The sequence below is a fragment of the Mchenga conophoros genome, linkage group LG13 (assembly GCF_057382185.1).
Source record: "Mchenga conophoros isolate Kocher_MC1m ecotype Shallow Benthic linkage group LG13, M_conophoros_male_GT1.1, whole genome shotgun sequence".
Lineage (NCBI taxonomy): Eukaryota > Metazoa > Chordata > Actinopteri > Cichliformes > Cichlidae > Mchenga > Mchenga conophoros.
In genome coordinates this window covers 15,967,446-15,990,577 of record NC_140538.1, presented here as the reverse complement: position 1 = coordinate 15,990,577, position 23,132 = coordinate 15,967,446, and the positions used below count along the sequence as shown (strand labels likewise).

The 23,132-nt window shown below is 43.1% G+C and overlaps 2 protein-coding genes across 16 annotated transcripts in view; both read left to right on the top strand.

Moving 5' to 3' along the window:
• dlg5a (discs, large homolog 5a (Drosophila)) overlaps window positions 1–9,599 on the top strand; it is a 40,151-nt gene extending 30,552 nt beyond the window's left edge. For all 3 annotated transcript variants that reach the window (XM_085296705.1, XM_085296706.1, XM_085296704.1), the window contains 10 exons: window positions 18–182; window positions 268–451; window positions 3,238–3,386; window positions 4,102–4,272; window positions 5,598–5,788; window positions 5,874–6,017; window positions 6,217–6,344; window positions 6,533–6,642; window positions 7,201–7,310; window positions 7,405–9,599. In XM_085296705.1, the coding sequence (XP_085152831.1) occupies window positions 18–182; window positions 268–451; window positions 3,238–3,386; window positions 4,102–4,272; window positions 5,598–5,788; window positions 5,874–6,017; window positions 6,217–6,344; window positions 6,533–6,642; window positions 7,201–7,310; window positions 7,405–7,508 (1,456 nt within the window). In that variant the 3' untranslated portion in view covers window positions 7,509–9,599. The remainder of the gene's footprint in view (window positions 1–17; window positions 183–267; window positions 452–3,237; window positions 3,387–4,101; window positions 4,273–5,597; window positions 5,789–5,873; window positions 6,018–6,216; window positions 6,345–6,532; window positions 6,643–7,200; window positions 7,311–7,404) is intronic.
• A 3,256-nt stretch (window positions 9,600–12,855) lies between these two features.
• kcnma1a (potassium large conductance calcium-activated channel, subfamily M, alpha member 1a) overlaps window positions 12,856–23,132 on the top strand; it is a 151,503-nt gene continuing 141,226 nt past the window's right edge. For all 13 annotated transcript variants that reach the window (XM_085296696.1, XM_085296691.1, XM_085296695.1 and 10 more), the window contains exon 1: window positions 12,856–14,165. In XM_085296696.1, the coding sequence (XP_085152822.1) occupies window positions 13,875–14,165 (291 nt within the window). In that variant the 5' untranslated portion in view covers window positions 12,856–13,874. The remainder of the gene's footprint in view (window positions 14,166–23,132) is intronic.

Sequence of the window (23,132 nt, the reverse complement as noted above, 5' to 3'; positions counted from 1 at the left end):
CCTATTTTGCACTGCAGCTCCCGTCTGGAGCCGGTCAGTACTCAGCCAACTCCGCAGGGCAGTGGGGCCGCTACACCTGACAATCACTCCACCATCGATACACTCAGTGAACAGGACGAGGGCACACTCACTCCCTCCTCCAAGCAGACTACGCCCACTACCAGCCCTCACAATTTTATCAGGTACACATGTAGGCAAAGATGGGAAGACAATTACACACACAATTACACTTCATTATCTCTGTAACTGACTCTTGTTGCCCTCCAGGATGCCGTCTGAGGGGGGCAGGAAAGCGGGTGAGCCGCGGCTCGTAACAGTACGCAGGCCTGGGGTGGAAGTAGGGGTCACACTCTGTGGAGGAAACCTGAGGGGTGTCTACATAGAGAGTCTGGATGAGGACAGTCCAGCTCGAGGTCCCGATGGGCTGCTTCCTGGGGACCTCATCCTGGAGGTAGGGACATATACTGTAACCCTACCCCACATTCACAAACAGACACATGGAATTTTATAATGGACCTGGATAGATTTCATACAGTATATTCATATTCAGTCGGATGGGTAACTGGAAAGATCAGTCATTTTAAATTTGTCATTTTTGCATGAATATTGTATTAGTAACTAGTAAAAGCCTCATTCATGTTTTGTTCTGTAGATGCAGTGTTTCCCTAAACGCCTCACTAAGACAGACATGTGATGTTACTGTCTTGAGAGGAGACATGTGATCTGACCTCGATAAACCCAACTACCAGCTATACACTACATGTCTGAGCAGGACAAGTTTGCTAACTGCCTATAGGTGTGCAAACCCAGTCATGTTGGCAATTAAATGTAATTGTCTGCAAAATGGTCCTCCAGCTGTTTCTGTTTAGTTCCACTTACTATTGTTGCCCATGTCCCAACCTCTTTTAGACATGCTGATGCCATCAAATTCATTGTATTCTATTGTGGAGAAAAAAAAATATGGGTGCATGAGATTTGCAAACCGTTGCATTCTGTTTTTATTAACATTTTACACAGGGACTTTTTTGGGAATTGGGTTTATATGCTCTTTTTGTAGTGGTTTTGTTTGTTTGTTTTCCTGCACATTTCCCACAGTTTGATAATCTGATCATAGCAGCATGGCTGCAATTTACCGTAATTGCCTGCCGTTCAGGTGGTTTGTGGTTGTGAAAGTGTCATGCAAAACTTTCATTCAAGATATGAGAGAACTGATCATCCAAATGAAATCATACCTGAAACAGCATTTTCAAACATAAAGATGTGTCCTTGTTTCCTATAGATAAACGGTAAAAATATTTAGGTGTAATACCAGCCACAATACTAATTTGTTGTTTTGCTGTGTCTTGTAACTTTTTGTGCTATTGTTTCTTAAAACAATAGGGGGTGGTGGTCCCCATTTTTAAGAAGGGGGACCGGAGAGTGTGTTCCAACTACAGGGGATCACACTCCTCAGCCTCCCTGGGAAAGTCTATGCCAGGGTGCTGGAAAGGAGAGTTCGTCCGCTAGTTGAACCTCGGATACAGGAGGAACAATGCGGTTTTCGTCCTGGTCGCGGAACACTGGACCAGCTCTTTATCCTCTCCAGGATACTTGAGGGTGCATGGGAGTTTGCCCAACCAGTCTACATGTGTTTTGTGGACTTGGAGAAGGCATTCGACCGTGTCCCTCGGGGTGTCCTGTGGGAGGTGTTGCGGGAGTATAGGGTGTCTGGCCCATTGCTACGGGCCATTCGATCCCTATACAACCGTTGCAAGAGCTTGGTTCGCATTGCCGGCAATAAGTCGGACTCGTTCCCGGTGGGTGATGGGCTCCGCCAGGGCTGCCCTTTGTCTCCGGTTCTGTTCATAATTTTTATGGACAGGATTTCTAGGCGCAGCCAAGTGGCGGAGGGCTTTCGCTTTGGTGGCCTCAGAATCTCATCTCTGATTTTTGCGGATGATGTGGTTCTGTTGGCTTCATCGGGTGAGGGCCTCCAGCTCGCACTGGAACGGTTCGCAGCCGAGTGTGAAGCAGCGGGAATGAGGATCAGCACCTCCAAATCTGAGGCCATGGTTCTCAGCCGGAAAAGGGTGGAGTGCCCACTCCGGGTCGGGGATGAGTTCCTGCCCCAAGTGGAGGAGTTCAAGTATCTCGGGGTCTTGTTCGCGAGTGATGGGAGAAGGGAGCCGGAGATCGACAGACGGATTGGGGCTGCAGCTGCAGTAATGCGGACGCTGCACCGGTCCGTCGTGGTGAAGAGGGAGCTGAGTGTAAAAGCGAAGCTCTCAATTTACCGGTCGGTCTACGTCCCTACCCTCACCTATGGCCACGAGCTGTGGGTAGTGACCGAAAGAACGAGATCGCGGATACAAGCGGCAGAAATGAGCTTCCTCCGAAGGGTGGCTGGCCTCTCCCTTACAGATAGGGTGAGAAGTTCGGCCATCCGGGAGGGGCTCAGAGTAGAGCAGCTGCTGCTCCACATCGAAAGGAGCCAGCTGAGGTGGTTCGGGCATCTGATAAGGATGCCTCCTGGGTGAGGTGTTCCAGGCATGTCCCACCGGGAGGAGGCCCCGGGGCAGACCCAGGACACGCTGGAGAGATTATATCTCTCGGCTGGCCTGGGAACGCCTTGGTATTCCCCCGGATAAGCTGGAGGAGGTGGCTGGGGAGAGGGAGGTCTGGGCCTCTTTGCTTAGGCTGCTGCCCCCGCGACCCGGCCCCGGATAAAGCGGATGAAGATGGATGGATGGATGTTTCTTACAACTTGAGTGCCAGAAAGTGCTGGCATTCCCCCCCCCCCCCCCCCCCCCCCCCCCCCCCCCCCCCCCCCGCCTGTCTTTGTTTTTCATTGATTTCATTGATCTCGTCTTCATCTGTGTTCTCTCCCACTTGGCAATTTCTCCAGAACATCACAAGCTCATACAAGACAATTCCTGCCATTCTCCTGTTTTTTAGCTCTCTGCCACAAAAAGCCTGCAGTTGTGAATTGCCATGCGGCTTTGTCATCAGGCGGCACAGCATCAGTCTGTCCGTCACACTTGCATCCCGTTTGTTTTCTTCCCCCATACATGGCACAAATCAATACTGCGACGCTTTAATACAGCTGAAAGCTCGGAGGAAATCTTGTTTGCTTGTGCACCATTCACATGCCGATGAAATGATTACAGGAGTGTAAACATTCATCAGATTTCGCCATTTTTATTTTCGTGATGTAACGAGAAATAAGCCTCCCTTTTTTCGCATTCTCCTTTCTTTCAGTACAACTCGGTGAATATGAAGAATAAGACAGCCGAAGAGGTTTATGTTGAGATGTTAAAGCCTGCGGAGACAGTCACATTAAAGGTGCAGCATCGGCCTGATGACTTCAACGTGGTCAAAGATATTTCAGGAGATGGCTTTTACATTAGGTATGTGCTTGTACTTGCCTTAAACATACGGTCACGTAAGAGTTTTGTGATCCAGGTTTCTAAAAAGAGACCGCTAATTTTCCCACAGCAGCCTCATCTCTTTTTCTTCTGCTAAATATAGAACCATCACGAGAGAGCCTTTGGACAAGCTGGACTCTTTCTCATCTAACCAGTTATGTCCCAGATCCACTGTATCACTGCAGCGAAGCTAATCACGCTACAGATTTAGGTTATCTGATCTCAGTACACACCAGATGCAACACCACATCCATTTTAGTTCTCAGTGTTTGCCAGGGCATTAGAGATTCACGGTGTATGAATGGAAAATTAAGTTCTATAATAGTCACTTTTATTGTTGGGTGTCAGTCTGGGCGTTGTTGCCGCAGCTGCTGCAGTCACTTGTCATATAGGCAAGTGGGCTTGTGATGTCATCTGCAGTAAATATACTCAGCTTCTGTGGCTGTCATAGACGGGCTGCTCGGGAGTGACTTACAAACCTCCAGTATGAGGAAAGCAAGGCTTATATTGAAAATGAAATGGACACTTTCTTTCTTTTGCTCATGTGTTACTGATTCTTCGTTTTGTTCTCTTCACACTTATCTTGTGTGATTCCTCACCTCCTTTCTCACTTTATCAACTTCATGCTCCTCTGCTCCTTTCGTTCTGCTCCGTTCTTCATAACTCCCCATCTATCTTTGTCTCTTCCTCCCACCAGAGCACTTTACGACAGGGTGGGGGAGGCCGAGGGGGACCTCAGTTTTAAGAAGGATGACATCCTGTACGTGGATGAGTCTTTACCAAAGGGCATCTTTGGGACCTGGATGGCCTGGCAGCTAGATGAGAACGCGCAGCAGATCCAGAGGGGGCAGATCCCCAGCAAGTACATGTGGGTGGAAACTGCAAATACACAATATATTTCTATCATCACCATTCATAAACAATTTGTACATCACCATTCATATTTACATTGCTGTCGTCACATTTACAGTTGTTGTGAGTACAATATTGACAGTTTTCCTTTTTTCTTCAATAATAATAATAAAAATCTAAAGAAAAAATAAATGAAGGGAAGGAAAAATGCACACACATATTTAAAATCTAACAGACTTTAGTATTAACGTCTCGCTGTTGTTTAAAAAATAAAAATAGGTCTTTATCTCCAGAAAAATGATGTCGTTCATTCCATCAGATTTCCCAAATTCTATCCAACCACATATGTTGGAAGGTCGAGCTTCAAGCATCTAATTGCAATGCATTTAATTTAGTTGCTGCTGTCAGTGGTAATTATAACAGATATTTATACTCAGGAATTAACCCGGGACCTTGGGCTCTTTTGCGTGATTTTGGTGAAATACCATCTTGAGAACTTTGTGTGGCCATCAAATTAGGTCAAGAACAAATATGTGTAGAGAGCTTCATAGAATAGGTTTCTATGGCTGAGCAGCTGCATCTAAGCATTACATCACCAAGCGCAATGCAAAGTGTTGGATGCAGTGGATTACAGCACGCTGCCACTGGAACCCAACAGAACTTCTTTAGTATGAATTAAGGTGGAGACTGCAAACCAGCCTTCTCGTCCAACATCAGTGTCTGACCTCACAAATGTGCTCCTGGAAGAACGGTTAAAAACTCCCATAAAAGCTTCTGAGCCTTGTGTTACAGCTGCAGAGAGTGGCCCAACATCATATTAAGTCCTATGGATTAAGAATGGATATCACTCGAGTTCATATGTGTGTAAAAGCAGAGGAGTGAATAGTTTTGGCAATGTAGCGTGTATGTGGGCAAATTTTTGCCATCACTTCTATTGTTCTGAAAAATCAGATTATAACCTTCCATTTGAATTCTCCATGAATCTGAGCTTGTTTTTTCCCATTTCTTACACATATTTTTAAGCTTGTAGCAGCTGTGACCATTATCCCTGCCATGCTGCTGCAATTTAGGAAGCACATTTAAAATCACTTACATTTGTTTTTAAATTGCACTGCAAGATCTTATTTTTGTCGTACTGCAGAGGTGTGGTGCTAAACAATATGCTTCTAGTTTGTCTTGGCATTAGGAACATTAGTCAATAACATTTAAATTCTGATTAAAGGTGATCCTGTTTTGGAAACCAACTCCTCAACTGCAGTCTAATATCTACAATAGGAATCCAAACTGACCTTTGGTTTGGATTCTCTTACATTAAAACTTTGTTTTGTGTCTGTTGTGTAGGATGGACCAAGAGTTTTACCGCAGACACAGCGTGACGGAAATGAAGGAAGACTCCAGTAAGACTCTCTCTGCAGCAGCCCGCAGATCCTTTTTCAGGAGGAAACAGAAACACAAACGCAGCAGCTCCAAAGACAGCAAAGAGATGGTGGCTTTGGACACCATCAGCACAGACTCCATCCCCTTCCTTGATGGTGCGATCAAAGGCTTAGATGTGTTGTTGTAGTAGTGGTAGTTGAACAGCATTTTTGATTGGCCTGCTTGTCCTGTTTTATTCAGACTGTGTGAGCTTGGCATACCAGCGAGTCCAGAAGGTGGAGTGCACCTCTCCCCGACCAGTACTCATCCTCGGGCCTCTCACAGACCCTGTCAAGGAGATGCTGGTGAAAGAATCCCCCGGAAAGTTCTGCAGATGTGTACTGGGTAAGGTGATGTCGTGCAGATGTTTCAGACCTGTAAATCTGGAGAATGAATACCTCTTGTACATCAGTGAACTGCAACTAACGTTTTAGGAGGAAAGCTTTAGGGTGTAATTTAGCAAGCATTTAGTTTCTCATTTCAGTGTTTACTTTCTTTCATAGCAGGAATCTTCACTCTCGTACTTTTTCTGTCTCGTTTGCAGAGGTGATGAAGGCGTCCCAGCAAGCCATCGAGCGGGGCGTCAAAGATTGCCTCTTCATCGACTACAAGCGCAGGAGTGGACATTTTGATGTGACCACGGTTGCTTCTATAAAAGAAATAACAGATAAGGTATTATTCTGTGCTTTTCTTTCTCTTCAGATTTTATCGGACAAGATGAAACGACTGTCTGCATTTGGTCAAGATAAGCTATCACAGCTGTGGCTCTTTGATCTCTGACAGTGGACAATAAAAGGCAAGATCGCTGATGGTGAAAATGGTCGTCGATGATTGCCGTTATTTTTGTCTTTTTGATGCAGGGCTGTCACTGTTTGCTCGACATCGCCCCGCACGCCATTGAGAGGCTCCACAGTGTTCACATTTATCCAATTGTTGTCTTTGTCCGCTACAAAAACGCCAAGCAGATCAAGTAAGTATCAACCTGTTTTATAACAAATTTGGACAGCATGACTTGGGGATGTCCCGGTATTTTTGTGTGTGTGTCTGTGTGGCTGATGGATGGATGGATGGATGGATGGATGGATAAATGGAGCAGGATAAGCCTTCACACTCTCTATCCCACCATGAACCCTTTGGCGCATCTGTAAAAGCACCACGCTCCAACACACACTTGCATAATCCGAAACAGCTGGTGAAACATCCTGGCTCCCGCCCCCCCAAGTTGAAGTGCTGTATGCCTTTTATCACTTAATATCTGTAGGTGTTTGTTGGACATTGTTGTTGTATTTTTAAAATTGGGACTTTAATACCTGAAAGTGTCAGTTTGTATTAAATGTTTTGAGTTATCAAAAGCTTAATTGGACACAATGGAAGAGTAGAAAAGATGGTTTTGTACACTTTTCCACGAATACGTGTTTGCCCCCTTCCTGATTTCTTTTTTCTTTTTTTCTTTTTTTTTTAAAATGTGTTCTGAAACATTTAAGTGTGACTGTGATCTGAATGACTTTTTTTTTTCCTTCCCTCACAGGGAACAGAAAGATCCGATTTATCTGCGAGACAAAGTGTCTCAAAAACATTCCAAGGAGCAATTTGAAAGTGCACAGAAGATAGAACAAGAATACAGCAAATTCTTCACAGGTATGTATTCAGTCAAGTTATCTTTAAAAAAAACAACAACCCACAAACAGAAAAAAAAACGCTTGGCTTTAATAAAGTATTTTTGTCTTTTCAGGTATTGTCCAAGGCGGCACCCTCCCGTACATTTGCACTCAGATCATGACTATAGTTGATCAAGAACAAAGTAAAGTCCTGTGGACTCCACTCGGCTGCCCCTAGAGGAGAAGAGCAGCTATTACAGCAAGCTTCGGCTTTCATCCCCATTCCCCGCACACTAATTAACCCTTTCACACTACACCATTAGGTACACTACATAGAGCTAGTTGTGTAAATTATTGCTATATTTTTTTTAATGTTGTCTTTTGTTATGATTCCTAATCAGAACCTCGTTTATTTTGTGATGTACTCGGGAGCAGGTTAGTAGCACTGGATATCAACATTAGAGTTCTTTCAGTCTTCCCTAAGGGTTTGTGGTGGTGTATTTGTGATGCTGCAATGTAAGCGTCCGTTTACAGTCAAAAGACGAGTCTGACTATTGGTGTTCAATATTTGCTTGAATGCGTGTGCCCCGCCCCCATGTACGCAAACCTCCTTACTAATGAAGTTCAGCCACCTCTGACCCGCCCGTGTACCAGATGACATTTGTGGTTTCCCTGAAATTATGCACCCATTTGATGATGACTGACAACTAATTGTATTGTGTGTGTTTGTATGTGTGTGCGTGTGAGTTTGAGTGTGGAGAGGGGGAAAAAAAGCAACATTGAGACTGTTGTACACAATTGTAATGACAATTTCAAATGAGTTGAATCACATTGATACTATGCTATAGAAATGTAATGCCAGGATCAGACATCACATTCGCGTGGTGTTTCATCACAAAACAGGAAAAAAAGAAGGAAAAAGAAAAGAAGTATCAAACCTCTTGAAGTATGTAGCTGTGGTCTTACTGAGCCCATCTCAGCAGTGATGGCCATCAAAACTCTAAACACATTGATGTTTGCTCTATGCATTGTGTTTCTGTAGTAGCTGGGTGTGTGGACAGCTTACGGGCCTTTCGGAAGTGCCTTCGGAGAAAAGGCCTGATCTGAAACCAGCCCTTGATCACTTAGCCAGAAAGCTGAGGATTTTTTTTTCTTCTTTTCTTTCTTTCTTTTTTTTCTCTGAGTTTCTAATCTGGATCCGATGTATCATTTCACCCGTGGTGGACTAGATGATTCAGAGGCTGATTTGAGACCAGTACTATGTAGAGCGCATGACAATGGCGAGGTTTGGAGGGTAGGTCGAAGCGGCGACCAACGGGTCAACTCCTCAGAATGCACTCCAGGGCTAGACAGACCACTGTGTAACTATCATTCTCTCTTTAACATATATTTAACAACACTATAGAGTATACCTTATACAGTATGCAGATACAGAAAAAAAACAAGCAAAAATATATATATAAGTATATATATATAAATATATAGTTCATGTATTTTCACTAGGTCATATGCCTAGGAACGTCTGGCAGTCAAGTCACGTCTTTGCAGGTATTAGCATGTGTTTTTCTTTTTTAATGTTTCTTTTTAAAGACTTTTTTTCTCTCTGTGGTTCGTTGCCAGTCACTTACGTACTCATTCAGAGACACTATGAAGCAAAATTTGCAGGGTAATGTCTTATTGGAGTTTCCTCTGATCCGTTTAAATGTTACTGACTTTTCATTGTTATTTAATTTTTTTTTTTTTTTTTTGTTATTCAAGAAGCAAAAAATATTGACTACAGATATTCTGCCCTTCCATCAAACCATATCCTGTATCTTGTTGTGCCAAAATCCACTAAGTCAACTTTATCCTTTATTTCTGTTTTGCACTTGTTTTTTCTGTGAACCTTAAACATGTCACTGTTCTTAGGTTTCCAGCAGATTATGAATAGGTACTCTAATTTTTGTTGTGGCTAATTCATGTTTTTATGTATCACATCAGTTCCTTACATTTCATTGATGGCCTTTTTATTCGTAATTAGGGGGAAAGGATCACTTCTTATTTGAAATATTAAAAAGGGATCTACTCTTGCACAGTTTTTCGAACAAAACAAAAAGGTCCACGTGTTTGACTATTGGGCTAAAGGAGTAAACAGAAGCAAACTGTAATGTTACTATTTTTATGAGTAGGTAGCGTATGTTTAGAGAGCAGGACACAACGTGAAGTGGTTGTACTTGTAGAGAAAGAGTGTAGATGCCAGGTACTGATTGAATTTTTCTTTTATTAAAAAGAATGTGATTTGTATGTTAAGACATTAACATGAGAATAAAGCTCATTTTCTGTATCACAACATGGGCTCATTGAGTCTTTTTTTTTTGGTTAAATGACTATTTATGTTTGGGAAGTATCAAAGAAAATATGTTGGTACAACATGTACGATTTTCAGCATGCTTCTCAGTCTCATCTTCATGTTTTGGATCATGGTTTAAAGGAGAGCTGAGAGCAAATGCGCCACTAAAAATGCAGCCATGTCCTACAGAGATGTTTAAGGACAAAAGGGATCTTGTTTTACTGAAATTAGCAGATGAAATGGTTTCAGAGATGAGAAAAGGCAATTGGAAAATATCTGCCTGGAACTTAAGAAAAGTATACAATTCAGCGTCATTTCAGTGGCATAAAAGCAGCAGTATGAGCAGCATGAGACAAGTCATGCAAATTGGTTTGATCCAGGTCATTTGTAAAGGCAGCTCCATTATATCCACCAATATTTTTTTTTTTTCTCCTAAATTTTGAGAAACTGGTTGTTTATCAAATACAGAAACATGAGGCACTTAATACGACTACCTGATTAAAACGGTTCAGAGACCTTTAGAGCTACATCAAACTTCTAGGCTACTTTTTTGACACAATCCAATGGGATTTGTGTCTCCCTGGGATCAAACTGTGGATCTTTTGGGAATGTGTAAATCACTACACGATGAATCAAACTGCTAAAAGTGATTTTTCTTAGATTACTACAAAGATCTCACCTTCTTTTGGACATAAGTGTGTTACATCATAATTTGGAGCGCTGATATTTGTATAGAATTGAACTTTATCACTGGGTATATTATGAACACCAGCTAGTATAAAATGATATTATTTATTGTAATTATCATTGTGTTACACTGTTAAGCCCAGTGTTGCCATCTGATTGTGACTGACCCGTGTAATCTTGATGTTTATGCTGGCCAATCTGGCACTGAATTCTTACATTCTACCAGCATCTTTTCTTTCATGTTGGATTTTTAAAAAATCAATCAGATTTCCATTAAAGACAAGTACCAAGACTTCACTATAATTACTTTAACACAAACAAGAGTTTTGCTTGGAAAACAAGGTGTTCCTTACAAAAATGAACAAATAGTCCAGATCTATATAAGATATGAGAATCATGTTCCATGCAGCTGGAATTCTGCAGCTACTGTAGTCTGATACCTCTGAGCTCTTCATCCGGGTTCATGTGGCCCTCTAACCAATAATATCACAGCGAGTGACCACCCTACAGCTGCCTGTTGGATTCCTTGAGGCAAGAGAGCGCCCAGTGTCTCAAAAAACATCCAGCACTGATTCTGCATAATCAGCAATATAATTTCCCTAGGGATTAATAAAGTATTCTGATTCTGATATCAGGCCATGTGCTGTAGTTGTACAATGGTGAGAATAAACATGGCAGTGAAAATGCTCTCCGGAGAATGTTGTTCGAGATGTTGGCCTCAAATTACTCCCTAAATCTGATAGACTTTTATGTGCAGCTCTACTATGCAGTGCCCAAGATCTTTATGTCCTCCAAGTCTCCTCGTGCCTGTTTTAGAAAGGAGTATGGTCTCCAACCTTCCTGCTGGGGTGTCTGTTTCAAGACAGCTGCTGACAGCTCAACTGAACACGATAAGTCTGAAGTCTGACAGCGAAGGATCTTTGTAGTCCGCACTGGTGAGCCGTGGCCTTTCCAGGCTCACGTCACATCTCGTTGTTGAAGTGAGATGGATTTGTTCGATTGGCCGTCTTTTGGTTCTCCGGCATGTTGACTTCAGCATCTCCAAAATGTCCTGCAGATTACCACCTGACTGCTTTAATGCCAATCCCATCGTCTGTCCGCCTCGTCATCCTTGAGTGAAAGTTCTGCTGGCCCACAGGAACCACTCACCTAACAGCTGGCCTTTCATCAGGAAAGACCAGTTGAAGCTCCCTCTAACAGTATAACCCTCAGCACTATTTATTATGGGACATGTGCTATGGGTGCTTTCTTTTTTTTCATGAGATTTGACAACCAGGTATTATAAAATGAGCATTAATACATATTTTCATCTGAAGGCATTTGAAATCTTATTAAAAGTTATTATCATTTCACCAGTCTACCCTGAGTTCAAGCAACATTTTTGCTTCCTGGCAGTGCATCATGATGGCAGACCTAATGTGGGGCAGCATCATTTGCCTTTAATGGGACAGTTCACTGTTTTACCAGCAGGAGGACGACTTCAGAGCTGTGGATTAATGCCTGTACTTGAACAGTTATGTCCCAGGCTGAGGACTTGCTGATCAAATCTTGCTTGAATAAAGGTGTGCTTTAACATTTGTCCTGTCTGATTCTCACCAAACTTGGTGTAAATAAAGGAAGGAAATAGGAAATCACAAGATTAAGAAAAAACAACAACAAAAAAACTTGGAGGTTGCTACTCTTTTTCTTTTACTCTTATTAAATATGTGAACCAAAGGTGGGTAAAGTGTTGTTCTGCAAGGCGCTTCTGCAGACAGTCATAACTCTGCAGTGCTGTCATTTACAGACAGCTTTGTCTTCAGTGTTTTACACCAGTTTAACAGATTTGTAGCATTTACAGGTGCTTTTGTTTTTGAAACACTGATATTTCCAGTTTACCACACGTCTTCTTCACATGCATCGGCATGTTTACCTTTTCAAACAATCTGTGCTTGACATTAGGTCTCATACCACCAGGCTTCATGGGGGATTTGTATGGTGAAACTCATTCCCTAAAATGACTGGCTTAGAGCAACACTTGTTAATATTCCTTTCCTTGATCTTTGCTAATCCGGGCATTGCAATCATCGCAGTCCAGAAGAAACCTTTGGCTGAGCTGTCAGCTAAAGTTAAGTATTATGAAAGACATTTTGATGGGACTTCATTGCAAACGATCTCTAAGAAGTCTGGAGCCTTGTGACACAGGTGGCTGTGTGCACCTGCCTGTCTGCTGCTCATTAGAGAGGTCAGTGGTTATTCAGGGCCCTAAGCCAGCTGTATCCACATATCCTTTGCTCTGGCTGGTTACTTGAGGGCAGCCATAAACTACTGCTAGTCATAGCTTGCCGTCATCACCAATCCACACCTGTTTTTGACCCAATATGTGAGCTAAAAGCCTAAGCATATTACAGTAATTGGGAGGGGCATTTATCCTGTGGCCCAAGTTCAGTTTTTTAAATGGGAACCATGCATAGATGAAAATCCACAGACTCAGTAATTGAAAAAGGAGCACTATCCTTAATGAACACTCATTACAATAATATCCATACAGGTTGTTTTATGCTGCCTTGTATAAGAACCCAGTGGGGATGGGGTGGGAGTGGTTATCGTTTTTTTTTTTATGTTAATCAGGATACTGAAGTTTGTGGCTGATCAACACAGTCCCTTTGTTAAAATCCCTGCTTGTTTTGCGACGTGCGTCACTGGCGTGCAATAAAGACGCAAAGGCGCAACTGTAGCCCACTTCTTCTTTATACGTCCGAGCAGCGGACTCCGGTCGGTACTTGGAATAAACGGTATTTCTGCCCTCTGTCCGTCTTTATTATTAGCGCTTCGCTCCGCCCTCCTACCTGTAAATCTCCCCGCTCTCCTCTGGAGCGGATCTGACAGGCGCTCTCAGCTGGCCGCTCCGTGCCAGGGCTGCAGGGGACCGAATGGAGACAGCGATAACCACCCGAGCGCCAGCCCTTTTACGCAGAATTGACAACGAAAACGCCCGCAAGAAAACAGTCTTGTTCTCTGCAGTGACAGCTACACACCTCTAGAATTAAATTCGATTCATGTGCACTTTCTCCCCAGCTTTTCCAACCTTTTTTTTCTTTTCCAGTCCTCTCACATTCGATTAACGCTTCAAGAAAATGAAATCGATTCTCCGCCTGTGAATCGACAGGATACCTGAATGGAAGACGGCTAGAGGTCGACTCGCTGAGATTGGGCTGCAACAATTTTCCCCGGCGCTGTGTTTACATTAACCGAAATATCAGTGGCAGCCTCGACGGCTGCAAACGATGCCGTCTCTGCCATGGCATATTGCGTGAAAGAGCCAGAGAACCCCCTCGGAAGGAGAAGCGCCTAAGATTCGTCATTATTGCGGATTTAAATGCCTCTCGCCAAAGGCCACCGACCCGCTGTTTTGGATAGGTTCGCGTGTGCCGTGTCTCCTTCTGTCACGAACAAACAATTCACAGGCTTGTGAAAAACGGAAAGAGACTTTATCGGGTGGGTTAACATAATCTACAGCAAAGAGGGAGATTTGTTTTTATTTTTCCCAAGCAATATGGCTGGTGAGTGGGGCTGGGGACGCTGGCACAGGCTCTCCAAGGCTCCTAAATGCTAGCTGAGGCAGATGGCACGGTTCCCCATGGAAGCGACAGCTCTATGAGGACAAGCAATATCAATAATAACATAAATCCGGACTCTTCGATCTTAATATCGAGGATGGCAGACGTTGTCATCCCGTACTCGTCCGAGGTGCCCTGCGACAATAATGGCCAGCGCATGTGGTGGGCATTCCTCGCCTCCTCCATGGTGACGTTTTTTGGGGGTCTCTTCATCATTCTGCTATGGAGGACCCTCAAATATCTGTGGACTGTTTGCTGTCACTGCAACATTAAAAACAAGGTATGTCTGCTGGCCCATCAACAGTCTTTCTTTCTGAATTTGCTCGTACATAATCACTGATGCACATGCTATACACATCCTTGTGTATTTCTATGGCACTGACCTGACTTCTTGTTCTATAATGGCTTTCATAACGCAAGCTGCATTTCCCTTGGCTGAATCTGATGGTTTCCTTTTTATGTACATCTTCTGCACACCCCGGAGTGCTGTGCCGATTGAAGCGCCTTTAGAATGAATTCAGCATGATTGTTATTGTCCTTTGGCTGTTTACTACCTCCCACTCCTGAATGAAGGGGGTGATGTTGCATGACAGCTATGGGTGGGATGAGAGGAGAGCAGTTCCTTCATTTTATTTAGCTTTAGCAAAACACAAAAGTATCCTCATGCCATGTCAGCTGCTAAGTTCTCAGGTGAAAGTGTGGATTTCACATGGCATGCACTAGTTTTATGTAACCACGCATATGATCCTGCACTCCTAATGAAGTCCACTGGGACTTCTCATGGACATTAAGATTGAGATAGCGTGCCCTCTTCAATTTTGGATCCTTTCCCCCCTGCATTTATCCTCCTAAATGTTTACACTAGGTGTTTGTGCTGCACATCAAATATTTTCGTGGCATGATGAAGGTAACCTGTCTGCAGGACTAATATAGAAACGGTATAATAAGGGTGACTGCCCATTACTTTGCTGGGGGTAGATGAATCATAGCTGATTCACATTTGTATTAAAGGCAGCTTCATACGTGACTCACACACTTGTGTATAGTCCAAGTGGTCCCCTGAACAGAGGGGTGTTTTAAAAGTAATTCTCAGAGTGTGCAAAACACGGCTTACAGTATTTTATTTTACGATGCTTACTTGCCATGGGAGATATGTTAATATTAATCCAAAGAACAAATACAAGAAAGCAAGTGCAGTCATGCTGCCGATCTGTCTTCAGCGGTTTTATAGAATTTGGGGGGAAAGAGGATGTTTTTGTGTTGATGGACAGATAGAACAGAGAGTGAGAGTGATATCCTTTGTCCTTGATATTCAAATGAATGACCCTTCTCACTCCCACTGCTCTGCTATCATGTGTTTTTGGTGGACTTGACCCTTTCCTGCCTGTATCTCTTTCTTATAAGGACTGGTATAAAATGGGACATAAAGAGCTGCACCCTTAAATTCAATTAATGTTTATTTATTTATTTATTTTAAATATAGAGCCAAATCACAATCACAATACTGTTGGGTTTCTATTTATTTGGAAGCAAATTCCAATAATCAAATGTCTGATGAGCAAGGGCTTTACGGGGGTGGAAAGGAAGAACTCCCTTTTAACAGGAAGATCTCACTTGTGGAACCAGGCTCAGGAAGAGAAAAGTGTGTTTTACTCCTATCTGCTCTAAGGGAGAGAGAGGACAAAAATGTAATGATATGCGTCAGTGGTAAATAAATCAATGCTCAGTGTCTCACAGGAGTTGGAACCTATTACAGCATATCTAAAGGATGTCTCAAAGACAACCAATCCAGCCTTAAATATGTGCTTTATCAAAAAGGAAAGTTTTAATCCTAATCTTAAAAGGTGTCTGTCTCCCAAGTCCAAACTTGGAGCTGGTTCCGCAGAAGAGGGACCTGAAAGCTGACGGCTCTACCTCCCATTCTACTTTAGGAATCACAAGCAAGCCAGCAGTCTGAGAGCGGTGTGCTCCATTAGGATAATATACTGCTATGAGGTCTTTAAAATATGATGGGTTCTGATTCTTAAAAATTTTGTATGTGGAGAGAAGGAGTTTAAATTTGATTCTGCATTTAACAGGGAGCCAATGAAGAGAAGTCAATATGTGGAAAAAATATGCTCTCTTTGTAGTTGCTGTCAGTACTCTAACTACAGTGCTTTGGATTAACTGAAGGCTTTTCAGGCAACTTTTAGAATAATCTGATAATAGTGAATAACAGTAGTTTACCTTAGAAGTAACAAATGCATGAAATAGGTTTTCAGCATCACCTCAAGACAGGATATTTCTAATTTTAGAGCTATTGCGATGGTGAAAGGAAGCATTTTTAAATATTTGTTTAATGTGAACATTGAATAACATATTCTGATCAAAAATGACTCAGATTCCTCACACTGTTACTGGAGGTTACTGCCATCCACGATACGTGAAACACCATGTTTCTAAGATGTTTAGTTCCAAATATAATAACCAGTTATGTCTGACTTGAGAAGACAATTGGAGCTCATCCAGATGTTTGTCTTTAAGACACACCTGTTGTTTAACAGGTGTTAAAACAACTGGCTTTATAGAGAAATAAATAAAACAGTGTTTTATAATTATTATTATTATTATTATTATTATTTTTTAAATGACATCAGAAACAGCAGTATGCGACATTACGTGATGGCAGAGCTTCAGTTCATCCTTTGTCATATTTTTATTTTTTTTTTTATTTATTTTTTTTAATAAATAGGACAGGGGGAATGAATGAGAGAAAGAGGGGGAGAGAAAGAAAGAAAACCAAAGGGGAGAAGAGACGGTGAGAAGGGGGGGGAAGAGAGAGAAAAAAAAAAGAACTCCTGGGTCACCTGTATGGAGAAAAAAAAAAACAAACAAACAAAAACAAACAAACAGAGGAGACAGCAAACAACAAAGAGCAACATAATAATAGAGAAAACAAAGCACCATCACAATAAACTAGCTAGTCATAGATATCAATATTTACTAAATAATAAACGATATTGTGCAGCACGCAAGATAGACAGCGCACAGTGTGCTTTGAGGCAGCAGCCAAGAAAGCTTTAGTCCGCGTCTGTGAATACCCATGTGTGCATACCTGTGTGGATCAGCATGCTTGCATTCCAAAGGTTTCTCCATGTAATGATCTGCTAGGGAGTGTGGGGGGGCCACAGCCCCGTCCTCCAGGGTGTGAAGCGGGTATGGAGGAGATCAAAACTCCAGACATCCAGAGGCCCCCAGAACACAAGAGACCATGGAAGACCAACAGAGGGGCAGCCGCGCCACTGTCCCAGTAAGAGCTGAGGAGAGTCCCAGATGAGGGCTCGCCCAGCAGCCGCGGAGCAGAAGCCAGGGGGAGTTGCAGTGACGCGCCCGTGAGCTCCGCCGGCCCCCAGCTGTGCCTGAGTGACCGAGCCCCAGGCCGAGAGGCCGGGGGCACCCCACCTCCAAAGGGGCCCGAGCGAGCCCCAGGCCCCAGGCCCCGACAAGCGGCCGCCAAGGAGTGAGCCGGTGTGTACCCGGACGCCCACCCCCAGACACAAAGAACCACCAACACACCGACACCTGAGGGAGTCCGCCACCGGCAGGGGAAGTGGTGGTGGGTGGAGATAGGCCTCCAAACCTTGGAGGGCCTGAGGTGTCCCCAGAGAGGTGGCGTCTGATACCCAACCTGACATATAGACACAGACATACAGGCACACACAGACACAAACATCCATTCCCACCCTCATATGCACTCACTCCACACTCAACCAACGTGGAGACAGACATAAAGAGACGCTGTACACACGATCACACTCCCCAAGCGTACTCTACAAACCGGGTCTAGGTACCCTTGCCCCTGGAGGGGGGAATTGCACCCAGACCCAGGTGGTGTTACCCTTTTCCCTGCGGTGGGGAGAGGCAGACCACCCCGACTCCGCAGCAGCAGGGAGGCCCCACACCCCAGACCGCAGTCGGACGGCCAACTCCTCCTACTAGCCCTCCCGCTCCAGCAGGCCGCAGAGAATGGGGGTGGGAGAAGACTCCAAACCTCCCTCCACCCGCTCATTGTAGTGTTGATGCATATGTGTTCTAAGGTGCAATTAAAACCCAGGAGGGCATGGAGCTACCTGCCAAGGAGCAGCAGGTAAGCGCATAGTCCCTCCTGCTAGCCCTCAATGACTAAGTGTATTTAAAATTGAGAGGTGGGCAACGACGCCAGGTGTGAGGTGTACACCCTGATGGTAATTTGGACTCCGTGATTGTGCCCACCCCCAAGATCCTATATGTATGTGTAATGAGAGTGTGAATAATGTGAATGTCTAAGTTGTGGGATAAAATTGAGGCAGAGGCAGCCAGAAGGGGACGGGGGGGGGTAGCCTCCTCTGCACCCTGGTGACATACCCCCACTCCAAGGCCCTGCATGTGTGGGTGGTTGTGGAGGAGCGGGAAGAGGGAGGCAGCTGGAGATGGGGAGGGAAGGAAGGGAGGGGCAGGTAACCCCTCCCTGGGGCCAGCTCCCCCGCTGACCCCAGTAGGCACTCCCACCCTCCGCGACCCGCCAGGGCCCATCAGACCGGGGCCCAGTGCAGTAGCGCCCTCCGGCTCCACAGAGCCCTGGACAGTCCACCCAACCCCACCACAGAGAAAACTGCACCCACCCCACCATCCACACATCTTCCAGACTACATAAGACGGTAAACGCCCAGGCTGAGATCTTCCTCCACCTCTCCGATGTAGTGTTTTATAATTTAAATAGTATTGGTCCCAGTACAGAACCCTGTGGAACTCCATGACTAACTTTTTGTTTTTTACATAAACAAATTGGAGTCTACCAGATAGATATGATTCAAACCATTATAGTGTAGTTCCTTTAATACCTATAATGCATTCTAGTCTCTGTATTAAAATGATATGATCAGCTGTATTGAATCCTACACTGAGGTTTAACAACACGAGCATAGAGATGAGTTCACTGTCAAAGGCAATCAGATCATTTATAACCTTCACTAGTGCTGTTTCTATGCTACCATGTACTTTAAATCTTGACTAAAACTCTTCAAATATACCATTCCTCTGCAAATAATCTGTTTACTGTTTCCACTCTTTCAAGGATTTTAGAAATAAGAGGAAGATTGTAGAATGTTCTATAGTTAGCTGAGACGGTTTAATTACAGCCACCTTGAAAGCCTGTGGTTCGTATCCTGTTAATAGAAATACATTTTCTACACCAGTATTAGCTGTCAGGATTCTGTCATTTAGTTGTGCTCATGGATCCTGGTGTAAGAAATGGCATCAAACCATATGTCTTCCCTCATACTTCTCACCATCCCGCTGAGAAAGTGATGAAAACAAACCATGCAAATATAATTAGGTATCCATCTTGTGACTGTTAGTCGGTATCTGTTTGCATCTTATATCTTGCAAATGAGGAGAAATAGCAAAAAATGAGAGCGTGTATCTTAGTTAGTGCTCGTACTTTCCCTTTGTTTTTGTGTTGCTGTGTGTGGAAGGCAGAGTCATCCCGTTAGGTGACTTTGATAGGCTTGACACTTGGCTGCTGAGGGAAAAGGCTTGTTAGGGGTATTAAGAAGGGGAAACTGGATCTGTGTTCAGCTGACTAGTGCAGCAGGCTAAGTTGGCATATGTCAGAAACAGGATGCATAGCTGGCGTGGTGGCGGTGGTCAGCTTTCTGTGGCGGTACTGGGAACCTGGAATCACGGGCAAGGAAACAGAGGTGGAAACTCTGAGAGAGACACAGGAGGAAATGGAAACGGGGGGTTTGAGGGTGACGAAGGGTTTTAGAGGGGGTGTTGTGTTACATACCTTGTGTAGTGTCCTTGTGTGCTCTGCTGTTGATACACAGCTGTATCCTAACTCTTCTCTGTCAGGCTTATAAGATAGAAGTGAAAGATCAAAGGATCGTACTGGAAGTAGGAAAAAGATGAGAAGATGTAGCGAAGTAAAACGTCAAGTGCAGTATTTTGGATTTTTGGAATTGGGGCCATTTCAAGTCTGCAAACCTGCGCTGTGCTGTTCTTAAAACGGCAAAGCTGATAGATGCACCTAAGAGTTGTTGGAAAAATGATCAAAACTCTGTAAACAAGCGATGTTTACAGCATTACCTCTGCCTCTCTAAAACAAGGCAATACGCTTGTATTCCACACTACAGAACAATACTTTATAGGTCTGGTTCTTCCTCCTATGTGGACTGAAAAAAAAAAAGAAGCCCAACATAAGATAATAATAATAAAAAAAAGCTATTGATGTTTCTGGCATTGTGCTGTAATGGCTATATTTATGGAATCATTTATCTGCCAGGCATTTCAGATTGCCCAAATGCCATTTTTAAACCACATATTTACTACATTTCTAATTTGATTTGCTTCAAGTTATCCTGTAAACAGCCGTTCTCTCGCTGCCTGGGTGAGCTTGATTATTCAATTCCCTTTTTACAGTAAAGACTTCACACAGTCTAAATAAGGGGTTTCCTAAGAAGGGAAAGTCTCACTCAAGAAAATTATAATGAATATGTATGACTGAGGGGAAATGTAAGCATACCCACTCAGAGGTACTGAAGTGGAGGACACTAAGGCCACGCTGACAGGCTTGTTAATATATAAGCCTGCTCTTTATTTTCCTCATGTAGAGTCCTGGACCGTTTTTTGTGGTGTGATGCTTCAATGCAGTATGGTTATCTAATGGTCTAGTTATCTACTCTGCATCATGCCACCTCCAGGAGTTCTTATATGACGCCTGTGTTATTTTGAATGTGTGAGGAGGAGGAGGCGTATAGAGGCTTTGCATTTGTGGCACCACTTTCTATTCAAGCATGAATGGCGCCATTGTCCTCTGTAGAAAGTGGCTCAGTGAAAACTCTGAGAAATCCTCGATCAGGTCTGTTCTACAGGTGAGAAGCAAATAAAATAATTCGAATGAAGTTTATGAAATAATCAAAATATTTATCGATTGATTTTGTGGTTATGGGCATAAATTTTCCTGTCTTTGAACAATTGTTGCTTCAGTCTGAGGGCAGGTTCCAAATGTGTCTCTTTTTATTTACGATCATAGTGTACTCTTTCCAGCTCCAGCAACCTAGGTCTGCATTTAAGAGGCAGAACATGGGGGCAGTATAAGTCATTCGCCATTCTTTTACAGAGTACAGTTTAAAACCCCATCTGTGACTAATGCATTTTGCACTTTGTTTGCTATTATTTTAACACTCGGGTTATGTTTTTATTTGCTGTTTGGATAGATTTAAGTGTAAGGGTGCACAGTGAGGCTCTAAATCGACCTGGTCACACTTTGAAAATAACTGTGTTTGCCTTAAAGTCCAGATACCAAATGCTTCAAAGCTCTTTTTTGTAGATTGTCTCCATGACCTCTGCAGGAGTCTCGTAACCATACAAGTGCAGACACAAAGCATATACTGTCACTGTTGGTCTGTTTACACAATCAGAACATTTAAAATTTTTAAAAATCTTTTCCCATGAGGTCAACTTTACTGTTAAACTGCTACTTCATTTACACAAGACTCCACAGATGTTCAGAAGAAACCTGGCGATGGACTTTGAGATGTAGAAACAGGCTTCTGTTACAATGCGGTTTCACATCAGCTACACACCGGTATGAACTGACAGTACACAGCTGCTGTACGAGCAACAAAAGAGTGAACTGTCACGTACTTCAGTCCAAGCACCACACCACCCATTGTATCTCTGTGTTTTGATGAGACATATACACCAAATGAGGCTAAAAAAATACACCTCCCACCTCACCTCAGTACAACAGCTGATGCAGCTACCTTCAGCCTCCCCCTCATCCCCCTAAGGTGCAACATGCAGAGTTTTATGTTCACTTTAGAGCCAACAGCCATCAGGACTGTGCAATTGTTTCTGTCTAAACAGCCCAACGAGAACAGCGATGGAGCAGTGCTCCTCGCTCTGCATGTACACTCGACTCTGTATTTGCTTTGCTGTATCCAAATCTGATATATTTGCATGCTTTTTTTGTCCTGGGTCTACACTCTATATTTGTCTTTGTAGTAATGATGACAAATATTATACACTATTGTTTACTCATTAAATTACACAGCAAATATAGCTGTTTTACATTTGCGGTCTGACACATAAAATTTGTTTGACCCTCTCCGTCACCAGTGTTACATTTTTCTCTATAAATATAAATTCTGCTTTATGTGATACGGCATTTGTTGCTCATTTTTACATTACCGTGCAAAAATCTTGAGTCACCTGCTATTTCTTTAAATTTTGTCAAATTTTCTTGCAAAATCTTTCATATGTAATGCTGCTATTTTAAAGGTCGTCCCAATTATAGGAAATTGTAATACTGATGAATTACGTGTTGAAGTTAAATACTGTGCAAGTGTTGGGTTCAGCCCTAATTTATATATATTTTTATATTTTGTTTTCAAGGAGCAGTTCTTCCGACTTTCTGAAGCGCTTTCAAAGTTTGGACATTGGCTGCTTTTTCAGTCATCTTTAGTCCACTCGATGTACCTGGCCATCTTCAGAGGAATGTATTTTTTCATTTGTTAAGCCTCTTAATACTGACCTCTGAATCGTTCACACATAAAACAACGCACCGATGGACCAGTGTTGTCTACACATAACAGACGACTTTGTAAAAAACCAAATGCAAATCTTTTCATGCATTTTGTAACTAGCACACTGTAACACAAACACTTTAGTTGAACCTTAAAAAAGCCAAAGATAAAACAGTTTGCGAGGCATAAAATATTTTTAAACCAACAAGATGATTCCCAAAGAGATGCTATGTGCTATTACCCAAAACTTGGCATATGTTGGCATGGTGTGCAGTGTGTCCTTGAAAAAAGTGAGGAAACTAGATAAGTGGAGGACAAAAAAGTCTTGTCAATGACAATGATTGGCAATGACTTTATTTTTCAGAATCACAATAAAAGTGCTCCACTGTGTGTTTTTTCTATCAGTCATGGATTGGCCTCCCCAGGGTCCAGACTTCAACATTATAGAAGCAGTGTAGGACCATTTTGAGAGAGAAAGGAGCAAAAGGTAGCCAACAACAGCCAAAGAAGAGCTGTGAAGAAGCCTGAAGAACTATTCCTGAAAACTACTTAGGGAAGCTTTCTTGTAATTTCTTTAAGAGTTTAGACCAGGGGTGGGCAATCTCAGTCCACGAGGGCTGGTGTCCCTGCAGGTTTTAGATCTCACCTTGGGTCAACACACCTGAATCACATGATTAGTTCGTTACCAGGCCTCTGGAGAA